This window comes from Homalodisca vitripennis, chromosome 1, assembly GCF_021130785.1.
Source record: "Homalodisca vitripennis isolate AUS2020 chromosome 1, UT_GWSS_2.1, whole genome shotgun sequence".
Taxonomy (NCBI): Eukaryota; Metazoa; Arthropoda; class Insecta; order Hemiptera; family Cicadellidae; genus Homalodisca; species Homalodisca vitripennis.
In genome coordinates, this window is record NC_060207.1 from 23,138,656 (window position 1) to 23,152,137 (window position 13,482).

At 31.0% G+C, this 13,482-nt stretch overlaps 1 protein-coding gene across 1 annotated transcript in view; it reads right to left on the reverse strand.

The window, feature by feature from the left end:
- Window positions 1–6,528: 6,528 nt before the first annotated feature.
- Window positions 6,529–13,482, reverse strand: part of LOC124355516 (transmembrane channel-like protein) — a 31,270-nt gene continuing 24,316 nt past the window's right edge. Inside the window, exons 14-16 of the mRNA XM_046806710.1 lie at window positions 12,562–12,708; window positions 10,646–10,862; window positions 6,529–8,586 (exon numbers count right to left, since the gene is read on the reverse strand). Coding sequence (XP_046662666.1) covers window positions 7,250–8,586; window positions 10,646–10,862; window positions 12,562–12,708 — 1,701 coding nt within the window. The 3' untranslated portion in view covers window positions 6,529–7,249. The remainder of the gene's footprint in view (window positions 8,587–10,645; window positions 10,863–12,561; window positions 12,709–13,482) is intronic.

Here is a 13,482-nt window from a genome sequence, read left to right on the forward strand (position 1 = left end):
CATTTTTATTCACTGTCAAATTTCACAAAAATAGGTTTTTCGAAATTTTCAACGAAACAGTTAGTTTTATGAAAAAAATATGACAAACAAAAATTGTATATCATGCAATTATCTACAAAAATGCTCCTTATACATTTTTTCATAACACTAACCATTTTTGAGAAAAAACAGTTACAAACTTTCTTACGCTGTATTGTCCATAATAAGCATGGCTAAGCTACCTATGATACCATTTGGCGTGTAATATAAGTAAAACTATAAGTCTGTGTGACTAACACATTCATATTGACCTATATTTCTGAGAATATGATATTTTAAAAAACGGAGTCCCTAATTTTAAGGGACCATGTGCCCTTTGAACATCTGCCTGTCATTCCATTGTTCGAGTGCCCGTTCCGTCTACCTGCTTTTCTGAGGTCGCGCCTGAAAAAACCTTTCACCTTTAAAATTCCTTCGTAGTGAAATAACGTAGTTATTTCAAATATTCTCTGCTAAAGTTTGTGCTGTATTCACTTTTTGTTGAAAATATGTCACAATAGTGTTTTACAAAAACACTAGTTTTACTAAACTTTTATCTTCAAGTGAATGTGTTATTGTTGATCGCGGCATGAAGACGTTACTTAACGCGAGTATTCAAGGGAGGAATCAATTTACTGATTACTTGGAGAATGTAAATTCAGCGACAAATCATGTGCAGTGTCGCAAACAATACAATAGAAAGAGTACAATTGCAGCAGCAAAACGGCAACATAAAGAGGAATAAGCTAGTACCTCTCAAAAAGTCCTCCTCGTACTAGAGCACAAGTAAGTGAGTCATATTTTTGTTTTAAAAAATGTCGTTTATTTTGCAGCGATAAGTTGAGTGAGGATTACAAAAAGAAACGAGCACAGATATCTCGTCGTAAAATTTGTAACGTTATAATTCATTCATTTAAAGACTCAGTTATGAAAGCAGCTCAGTCTCGTTCTGATGACATCGCAAAAAATATTGTTGTTCGCATCGGGTTTGAACACGATTTAGATGCTGCTGAAGCTAAGTACCATAATGATTGCTTTGTATCATTTTTAAAGCCGACCACTGGAGGCCGTCCTCAAGATGAAGCATTGTATCTCACCATGGGGGAAATATTTTCATATATTGAAAGTAGTGATGACTGTTAGTTTACGTTAGAAGAATTAGAAAATATATGTAAAAACGTAAGTGCTGATAGTATAAGTAAAAACGTAATAGAGTCATTATTACTCAGAAGAGCAATTGAAGGTCCTATCAACTGCGGCAGCAATTATTCGGGAATATTATCAATCGGTTCAATCATATACAGTTTTTACATGCTATGACTGGCTGTGATACAACATCATCAATGTTTCGAAGGGGTAAAACAACAATTTTGTAATTGTTTGAAAAAGAAAATTTTATTCCTTGTGCAGAAGCTTTCAAAGATATCAACTCTTCACCAGAAACTCGCTTTCTTCTGTCTGTATATGGAGCTCCAAAATTTACGTCCATAGACAAATTACGTTACTTATCTTTTGCGAAACAAACACGTAATAGAAAACATGTGCAATTAGCCAGTCTTCCTCCAACCGCGGCCCGCTCACCAACAATTTTATCGTGTATAGCCTATTACTAGGTTCAGGTGTGTGGCTTGGTAATCAACTAGACCCAGAACAATGGGGTTGGAAGCATATTCCACACGCTTCTTCCACCTGAACCAGAAAACCTCCTTAATTCTGTTTCTTGGAACTGCAAAGGGGTGTAACTCTTATCTTAATACGGCCGCAAAAAAGTAGGCTTATTTTGTTCACTAGCGTGCACCACTTGTCAAGGCCAATCGTGTTCAAATGTTGAATCTTCAACAGAAGAAGGGTTTTAAATGAACGACGAACCAAATGATGTATCGCTGTTAATACAATTTACGTCTACTCAAGAAGATGAGGAAGAAGAAGAAAATAGAGAGAGAGAAGAAGATGGAGGGGAAGAAGAGGAAATAACTAATGACGATGATGATGAATAAAATATGTTTACAATCAAATATAACGGGACTTGTCACTCAAGCTGTACCTGATCGACAACGACCACACTGACCAATGTGCAACGACTAAAAAGAAGAAGGATAACCAAACATTCATTAAATTTTACTGGAATAGACGGTGGAATAGGCCTACTGGGGAAATAACATTAAAAAAATCGCGCTAGGTACACTACCTCATAATTTGCGTGGAAACGTGTTCATATTATAGGCAATACAGCGTAAGAAAATGTTATGATTGTTTTTTCTCAAAAATGGTTAGTGTTATGAAAAAAAGCATAAGAGGGGTTTTTTGTAGATAATTGCATGATCTACAATGTTTGTTTGACATGTTTTTTCATAAAACTAACCGTTTCACTGAAAAATTCAAAAAACCTATTTTTGTGAAATTTGACCTTGAATAAAAAAATTGCAGACATGGGATCGATGGGGACTTTTCACAATTTCATAGCAATGGTGTCCTTAACATCTATGCAAATTTTCAGCTTTCTGGGAATTTTCGCAAGGGCCAATGTCTAAATTGACCGGACTATGATGAATTTCTTGAATGTGAAATCGTTTTTTTTTTTTTAATTTAACAGATGTATTTTAAATTTTAATATTTGGTTTGAGTTATTTGCTATCTTCTCTTTGTAACTTGTTTTTATCTAAAGCCTTTATTCTTGTTAATTTCAATTGTTACTTTGTTATGACTTTAAAAATGGTTTATCAGTTATTTTCTTATTGGTTATCGTTATTTGATATTTTGTTGTTATTTTATATTGTAGTTTAACATTTTAAAATATTACTTTTACAATGAGGATCTTCCAGGGGCCAATACAATGTCATTTTTGTTGTCTGCTTCCTTTTTTTGGATTTTATGAACTGTTTACCACTTCTGTTTGTAGGATTAGTATTTTTTTAATTGTTGACGAGACCTATTGTAATTTTGGTAATTTCTTAATGGTCAATAAATATCTTATCTTATTTAAAAAAAATAAAACAAAATGATTTCTTACCTAGTACTGAAGTGAAGCTTAAAATTTTTGAATTTTAAGAAACAATAAAATATTTTATATTATATTCATTGGAATTTTTGTTTTAAAATTTGTTGCAGAGTGTCCAAATATTGTGCTATATGCAAAAACATTTACTGCATATTATAATATAACCAAATTATTGCTGGTACAAATAAGCAAAGTGTTGACTTTAAGTGTATCAATGAAGGGCATTACACCCTCATTGCTGGTCCATACTGAGTGAGCTTGACCAGTCGTACAATACATAATGTGTTGGTGCGTCCAGTCAATATGTAAACACATTGAAACCCAGCCCATACAGTCAATTTACAAAAAAAATACTATGATGTCATTGTGACATTGCCAGTACTAATGGCGTGGTTAGATGATGTATGCCTCATAAAGACATAATACTGGTGATTAAACTATGAATACAACATTTATTATTGTTTATTTTAGTATTACAATTTGCTAAATATGATAATATTTTACAAGTAAATTAATTTAAGTAAATATTGTCACTCAGCGTCATCAGTATTAAGAGTGCCATAGACAACTAATTATTCAATTTAGAGTTGATTATCTGAAAAACTGGTGGAAATTCAAGTCAGCTAATTTAGAACAGTTTAAACTGAAGTAATCTTAAATCTACGAAAGGACAAATCTGTGTAAAAAGGACTTTGCCAAAACTGAACCTAAATATCTAAATCAATATGCCCCCTGTATATGGAGTAGTAAGAGCATAAAATGAATCCAACATTGAGGGGGTGTTAAAGTCAAATACTTTTAGATGTTTTGTCTTCATTGAGGGTAACTTGCCATCATAGTTTTCCCTACAAGGGGAACACTGAGTAAATTTTTAGTGATGAATTTAGGCATACTGTTTCGTGTGGATTTGATGTAGTTTCTATTTTTAAACATAGAAGACGTATTTTGTTTTATTATAACAATGTGTAATGTAAAGATACCATATGTTAGATATGGTGGTACAAACAGTTGAAATATATATGAAAGTTGAGTTATAAAAATCTGATTAAGCTAATTAAGTTTGTTAGACAACTTTTAAATAATTCCAAATTAAAAATAAGCATATTTGCGAAAATATTAATATCTCTGTTTTGTTATTTTTGGTATTGCTCATATTAATTGCTTAAATTTAATATCTTTGGCTTTGGGTTTGTCACAGGTTAGATAATGAAACCCTATTTATCATACCCTTAATTAAAATAAACTTGACAAGTTTTTCTAAATTTTTCCAGTTTTTTTTTAAAGAAAAAATCAAAATTGTCCTCTTTTTTGTATAATGCACAAACGGTCTCTGGCAGAGGTGGATTTGAAGATTTGCCACCCCTGGGCTATCCACAATTTGCCCCCCCCCCCAACCATGTAGGCTTACCTTGGTTCTATGGTGGGTCGACGCGATGCAGCGGCAGCGAGGTGGCCAGCCTAAGCTTGTAATAAAACTCAAATAAAATAGGTTGCATTGTCAACATTGAAGTACGCTAATTATAGTTGCAGTTATTGTTTTTACCATAACATACGAGATGTCACAACATTTATCAACTGGCAAATTACTAAAATATCATGAAAAGAAAGTTGAAAAATGTCTATTGGATTAAGGACAATCACATTAAAGAAGATATATTTAGGAATTACAATACAATAACTCGACTCTGATTTGAATAATACTTAGATTTAGGATTGAGGTAATCTGAAATTTATTATTTTGTAATTAATTATTACAAGTAATTTTTTCACATATTTTTAACTTTTTGAATAATTTATTTTTACCAAAATTTGCCACCCCTTGTATTCTGCTGCCCTGGGACCCATTCAGCCCATATGTAAATCCAGCCCTGGTCTTTGGTTTTAACCGATAAAATAATGCAGTACTTTTAGGAATTACTCATAGAAACCAAAGTTAGCTAAAAGGCATTCTTGAAAATGTCAAAATAAATAAGTTAAGCAATAATAAGATATAAATAGTGTAAATTTTGCTGCACAAACAAAGACATGTATGCAATGCCACTATGGTATCAACGTTAAATTCTTAACTTTTTCTTTTTCTTTTTTTTTAAATAAAGTAGAAGCCGATCTCCCTTTATGCCTTATTCTGCCCGTCCTCATGGGTCACTGGCCTGTGCGAGGATCTTATCAAACAGAATAAGGAGGAGAGTCGATACAGTACGAGGTCAATGGTACTGGTAAAAAGTGCAACGGTCACAGACAGGATTCGAACCTGCGCTATCTCTAACTCAGACTCAAAGTCCAATGTCTTAGACCACTCGGCCATCGGCACTCCCAAATATATGCACTAGTTCAAATATATGCATTGTTTAAATTACATCCTAGTCTGTGAATGAAAACTAAGATTATTTTTAAACATTGAGATCAAATTAGTGTATTATCATTATACACTCACTGTATTGGTGTTTACAAGGCATCAAAATAAATACATCAAGTACAAAAAAATCCATATATTTAGATAATCAACTACTTACTATATACAACAGTGTACAATATTGAAACAACAAACAAAAATTCTTATTACTTACTACATACATATACCTGAAAATCTGACGTGAATGAAAACTAACTATAAATAATTCTATACATGATTGTATACATTTTTTTACTGGAATAATCCATAACCAATACTACCATATAATTTATTTACATTTCATTAGAGAAGATAACTTTTTATAAAATATTACAATTTAACAGTGATAACAGTAAATAAATGTGATTACTTTGAAGTTTGAGATTTGAGATCAACTGATTGTGAGAAATAATTTACTATAGGTCACAGACCAAGAGAAACTAACTAACGTATAGTTAGAGAACTTAACGGGTTGTAAAATATGTGGGTTATTTACTTAGGTGGTAAATTAGAAGTCAGTACTAATTGTAGTGGTACAGAATAAGTAGTTAGAGAGACAACAATTAATGAGTGTAGTTCTTTCAGAAGTGCATTGCTGAGGGAAATATCATGATTTTGTTATTATCCATAGTCACTTGGAGTAGAATCTGGCAGTTTCAGAATTTCACACAGCAGTTACGCTTGTAGGAATCACTAACAGGAACCTTCAACAGAGCGTTTTGATCTTCAGTACGTGGCGCAGGGGGGCCACCAGAATTGTAAATAATACATGTAGGAATTTAATTTGCTCACCTATCTCAAATCTGGAGCTCTGGATTCTAATCCTTATTTTCTGGATTACTAGAACTGTACAAATCTTAAAATTTAGAATTCTGGTTCTTTATAATAACCAATATGTATGGATATGAAACGGTTAACGTTTTCACAACTACAAAAACAGTTTTAGACATAAATTTATTAATAAAAGAAGGTCTAGAGAAATTTCTTAAAAGGATTTTTTTTAACAATTAAAACAAATTATGTTTCAATACTTAACTGATAGATTTTTTGATAGATAAACTAAAAATTATTTGATTTAGAATAAAATGATAAAAGTTAAAAAAAAAAAACAAATCACATAACATTAACATAACATTCAGAAATATTTTGTATGTGCACTTAGAAGCATTTATGTTATTGGTTTTTTTTTATAGACTGATGTACAACATTTCTGAGTATATAATACAAGTACAAAAAAAAATATTTATTTAATGCCAGTATCAAATTATTGCAGTTTAAAGTCATGTTAGGTTATTTTATATAAAGAAAAATGAAATAAAACAAGACAATAAAAAATTATACACACACAAAAGAAACAACATTGGATTGATTATACAAAATCATTCTGAAGTTTAAGTGGATAAATTGGTCAGAATTAATTCAGGATTTGTACTCAACTCTTAAACCAAATCTTCTGTCATGGTTCACATTTAGAGTAAGAAGCCTAATGAATCACAACAAAAGTATTATAATTAATCAGATAAATGTTATAGAATTAATAAAGTGTACATCTTACGGTATTCACTCTCCAAACCTTAGCCCTATAATGTTGTTGAAATCAATATGCAAATTTTAGATTCTTTTTAAGTTATGTTTTTAATGTATTATATTTCAATATTTTTATCATAAAATAATTAATTACTTCTCACATACTACAAAATTACTTTGGTGAGATAAAAAATGCACAATCACATGTTTTATAAAATACTCTTCCACAAAAGCTAACATGTTAACTTATTAGTGCGTCACAAAATATATGACTGAAATAAATATGTTTTTTCCATTAATTGTATAAATTTAACTTAACTTTCCTCAAGACCATTACTGTTTCTTCTTCTTGCTTCATTCAGAAGAACATTTGCAATTTTAAATCTGGCCATTACTTTCTGAGAGTTTGTTTGGTCTTTAACGGGTTGTTTTTTATTAATATCTTCTTCTCTACTTTCTTTTCTTTGTTGCTGTAAACTAACATGTTTAACAGTATTTTGGGATGAGACATCACTCTCACCACTCTCTCCACTTTCAAAATCATTTGTTAGTTTTTTAATGTCTTGCTGTGAACATTTATAGTTTTTTATTTTATTTTCATCACAAGGAAAATCTTCTACATCATTCCCATCCTCACTATTTCCTTGATCACTTTCATCTTCTGTATCAGATTGATCTGAATAGTTGTCCTCTTTTATATCTCCTTTCATCTCATCATCTTCACTTTCAGTATGTTCATTTGATTCTTCACTATCATTACTTGATTCTACTGTGTTACTTTTATCTGTAGATTTATTTTCAAAACTTTCTTCTGTAGATTTGTTCTCTTTAGCTTTAACCCTTTTGATACCTCTATTGGCTGTGTTTAACTGTGATTTTGTATTTTGTAGTGTCTTTAATTTGTTGTTTCCTGATTTTACTTTACGAACAATAAACTTGCTTTGATCATTTTCATCTTCATCATCATTCTCTGACATTAACTGGTTCTCTTCATCATTAACATCAACATCTAGAGCACGGTTCTCTGTTGATGATATTCTGTTTTCTTTAGTACTTGTGCTACCTTTCTGCTTATGAGCTTTCTTGGTGTTTTCAGGAGAATCTTTACTATCTTTTTCGTTAAAATTCAGCTCTTTCTTGGGTTTATTATTTTTCATGTTCTTATTACTCTTCTTAGTTTCGGAAATTTGATTGATTTTCTGTTGTGATTTTCCTTTTTTTAATTTCCTTTTGGTAACTTTATACTTTTCTTCATTATCAATATCTGTATCACAATTCTTTTTTGTTCTTGTTTGGCCTCCCACATCATCCAATCGCTCTGCACTCTCTGTCTGAATTATTCGGATTTCAGGAATGTCTGACCATCCAGAGTTAATTGAATCTTCTCGCTCTTTACTCATTGATTGTTTTTCTTTGGGTGATTTTTTCTTGTGATCTCCTTTAGTAATATCTTCCTCTTTAAGAATTTTCTTTTTGGTGTCATCTTTTTTAACTAACAGCTCTGAGTATTTTTGTACCTTAGATATATCGTACGGCAGTGAATCTTGATGCTCAATGTCAGTACCTTCCCCTGCTTCTTGAACTCCGTTTTCTTCTTCAGATGTGCCTGAGGGCATTCTCTTTGTTTTTTTAATGAATTCCTCAATAAGTTCTGAAACAATAAACCTGACAATAGTTTAATACTTTACTATATATAGCTAAAATAAGATGAAGATTTCAAGATGCAAGCTATAAATATCAGTGAGATAATAAATTATTTTCTGACTCTTTATCTGAAGGATAAATGAAATCCTCTCAAAATCTGCACAAATATAGATGATATTTAAGTACTGTATGGGAATTACTTTACATATAAATACATAAAAGAATAATATTTAAAAATCAATTACATAACTAATTTTTACCTCCGTCAAATGTAACAATTTTGGAAATCATTCCATCATCCGACAAGAAGATAATATAGGATCCACTAAATGGCTTCATTCTTGCAGTTAAAGTTATATAACACAAAAAAATAAAATGAACAAACACTTATTTCACAGAGACATATTAAAAGTTGTAGTCTGTGATGGAGTGATTTCCAAAACATGTAACTTTTGACAACTCACAGTTGTTTTTTATTTGACAGAGGTTTATTGAACATAGATAAACCCATTGCTGATGAAACTTTTATAAACAAGCTGTTAATTTGGTTAATATGAAAGATTCTTATGTGAGAAGTTTTTAGTATAAAATAAACAGTGAGTTAATATCTTGTGATAAAGCGCATATTATGTTTGAAGAAAAAGGAAAATATACAAGTTGTAAAGCACTATAGATGACTTTAAAGAACAAGTGTTATTACATTTTTAATTAATTAAGAATGATATATTTTAATCATTGGTATAACAAACTTAGCTTAGCAAGTATTAAAACTATTTTTATATATCAAAGAAACAGTAACTTAATGATTCTAGTAACTTAAAAGTCAAAACATATGAATTCAACAGTTTATTCATAAACTTGTGATTCTCTATAATAAGTGATAACATAAAGCATTATTACTAATTTTTTAATTTATTTCTTGTAGCATTTGATAATAGATATGCTACATTCTATTGTATTAATTTTTAAAGAGTTATAATAAAACACTCCATAGATGAACCACTCCATTATCTTCCTAGACAGACAAAATTAAAAATTGATGGCTTTTCAGAATTGATTGATCTCTACATTGTTAAATAGGCAATGTGAGGTCTCTCTTTTAAGCCAGTTCATATAAATATAAAGTGTGTGTGTGTGTGTGTGTGTGCGTGTGTCTGATAGAAAAATTATGGCTACTACAATACATATTGGAGATATAACATACAGTATAGGAATAAGGTCTACTGCTCCGAGAACTACTTATTATTTAGCAGTTTTCATGTGGGTTACAAGCACTTGGAATCAAAGAATATTCGGTACTTTGGGATTATACCGACCACACTAGTATGAAGAACACAAAAATAGAAATTTATAGAAACAAACATGATAGAACGAAAAAACAACTCTTCAATTACAAAATTACAAACTTACAAGCATTTTCAGGTATTGTGATCGCTGTTATCTTATCTTTCTCGAGAATCCTGATTACGGCAGGCCGCGCGCGGCATCACGTGATTTGCACGGTACATAATTGCCTTTCCATTACAATTCAATTTATATTTCTGATTAGCCCCTCTAGAATTTGATATTTTACTGATAGGTACTATCTCGAGGGATGTTTTTCTTTCGTCGACATCAGCGCGGGGCAGCACCGAAGGTGCTGCCAATGCCCGCGCTGATGGCCGGAGGCACTCGCATTTTGGGTGGCGGAATGTGATCAAGAATAAAAACAAGTTTTTAGTGTTTTTTTAATAAAGAGTTTAGTTTGGTAAATGTTTGTTTTTGTTGAATTTTTGTGTTTGGAGAAATGTAGAGGTAAAACACGGAAGTACAACAAAGCGATGCACCAGCTGAACGGGCGGCGAGGCTCTGCAATCACGTTATCTACTAGACGCTCGACTTTGACCTCTGTCTGAGGATGGGGAGGGGTTTGCGATAAGACAATTCCTGTTTTATATGGACGAAATATTGTTCTACGCTAATCTAGTAATCAGTAGAAACGAAATATGAAATAACGATTCATGTCTGGGTGTGGTCGGTATAATCCCAAAGTACCGAATATTCTTGTGTAAGATTCAAATGCTCACCTTTATGTTTTGAGTCATATTTTGCTGTTCCATTACTTATAACAGCTCCTGCTTTCAGGATATCAATTGAAATATCAGCAATTGACAACTTTCCACTTGGTGAGTTGGGCAGTGCTTTTCTCCATTTGAAAACAGGATTTTCAGCTTCTTGTCTTTTTTTGTCAACAAGCTGGAACATTTTCCGCCTCTCTTCAGTCCTTTCCCTTCGAAGTTGTATCTGGAGGCAACAGTGCATTTAAAATTTGGACAGCACATTTATTATTTCTAAAATAGATTTTGATTCATAAAACTGGCAATTATACAACGATTCTTTTTAAGAAATTCTTATATGTTTTGAAGCCTAATAGTTTAAAGGAATCAAGAGGGAGAAAAAGGTAATACAACCTATTTTTGGGAATTTGAAAATAAAAAACTAAAATCTTCAAGATAATATAATCATAAATGCAAAAATGATAAATAAATTAAAAAGGATTAAATTTGCTCAGTATAGTTAGCATATTTGCAGTTTTTTAAATTAATTATGATTAATTTGTTGGAATTATAAAATTTAAGATTTTTAGTTATTGTTTGTTTATAAAACTCATTCATTGTAACCATTTAGTTATTCACCGTTATCAAAATTAAAATGTAAACAAAAAGGCACACTTTAAACACAAGTTGGTTTAATTCAAAATAATAATGAATACATTTTTATAAAGATTTAAAATCAATAATCAACTTTGAAAAGTACTCCTCATAAATCAATGGGAAATTGATTGTGTTAACTCCAATTTTTTTACTGGTTATAAAATATACGAAGAGAAATAATAGTGAGCATCTTTTTTACATTAAACTATTTATTGTTAATTACAAGACAATGTACAAGAAGTAAATTCCAAAAAAATAACAGGATTTTGGACATTTGGCATCATTATATGTTACAAAAGGTATAGCACAACGTTTAAAGGATTGGAATCTATAATTTTTGTCAGGTGGAGGAGGTACCTAAAAATAAAAAAAATTAAGAACAGAAAGAAGAAAAGAAGGGAAAGAAAAGGGTTCAAAAGGTATTTGGAGTCCAGTCCAGGCATTGTTTCTGCGTATAAACTTCTTGTCCTAAGGATAAAAACAAATAAAAAAATAACAATGGCAAATCACGTTATTCTTTCAAATCTTCCAGTGTCAATAATCAACTTTAAACAAAGAAGTCAGGTCCATACAGTTTATGATCACTTACAAAGTAAAACTCTTTCACTATAAATTAAGGCATTATTTTGTTTGTAGGATTTTATTTAAAATTTTATATTTTTATTTTGAGGCATGAAAGGGTAAGAGTGAGTAGCAATTGTAGGAGGACCATCCCCTTTCTAATTTTTTGCCTTCTAACAGACTGAAAGAGAATACATAAGAGATATTAATTGTTATATTTATTTATTCATCTGCTTTTTGAAAGATTCAAAGTTGTAAAAGAATAATCTACAAATGAAGAGCTTCAAATCAAAAATTTTAAAATTATAAACCTCTTTTGGTAATTCATAATTGGAACAATATAAAAGATCTGGACACATTTTCAAAAATTGGAGTTCTTTTTATCTTGATTCGTTTTCTGGAAATCCTGTCTTACTTTAAATTATCTATGTCTCACTTTGAGAAATACATGTCATAATGGGGGTGTATATTTTTTTCTGTTAAAATTTTATATTGTATTTCCAATAAGATATCACAAAGACAAGTGTGTCTGAAATTTTAAACTGGAGGTATTCCCTAAAACTTTTGAACTTTCACAAGAAAATAGATCTTGCTATTTGTACCAGGTTATATATATTTTACAAATATTTACTAGGTTTTATTTTACTAATGTAATAAAAAATATATCATAATATTTTTTTAATCAGTACAGGACCATATTAGATAACTCTTTATATAGTGCTACTTACTTTGAGATCATTGTTAGCTTCTCGTAGAGCACTCGTTAGAGAAATAAGATAGTAGATGATGAGTACCAGCAGCATCAAAAGTGGAATCACGATACCAGGTGATGCCATGTAGTCAAAAGCTTTATGAAGTGACTTGTATGGTAAAGCCTGAAATAAATTAAGGGTATTTTGAGTATGAAGGTCATAATCTTAAATAACTTTCATAATGTTACATGATAGTAAGATTTTTTTGATTTCTAAGTACTATTGTTAATTCTTAAAGCAAACATTTGAGTACCACTGTACAGTTTGTTGTAAAACTGTTAAACACTTTCATTGAAATATATCCAGCAGTCTTTGGAGGACAGACACACATTTTAAATACATTGTTTGACATTTTTGAGTATTATGAAAATGTGAAGAAAGAAGGTACTGAAGCAAGCAGGTTCCTTTCATACAGACTATACTGTAAATTGTTATTATTATGAAAAATGTGTTAAACTGTAGGATAATATATCTGTATCAATACAATAAAAACCCATTTGTTACAATGCATAGGGCATTTCTACGGTACAAAGCTTTAGTAAGACCTCTTGGCATGTTTTTAAAGTACAAGCAGTTATCCACAGCTTTGAACACCATTTCATTTTGAAAAACAGGGTCAGAATGAGTATATATATTTTTTAATGACATTCCAAACAATACTGATAAGTGGTAGTCACTAAAATATATTCCAATCTCTTGATCCATTTCAAATTTGTTTAAAGATGGAACCCTGAAGTCAGTGAGTGAAACTGTTTACAGCTGAATAGCTCCAATGATCCTTTCCGAGGCTGTTATTATTTTTGAAAGCAAGTTTTATCCACTATCGGCTTGCTAGACCTGACGTAGCTTCACCAGAGCCTCGTTAGCCGTCTCTTTGAGCCGTTGCCCGTCCCTCAC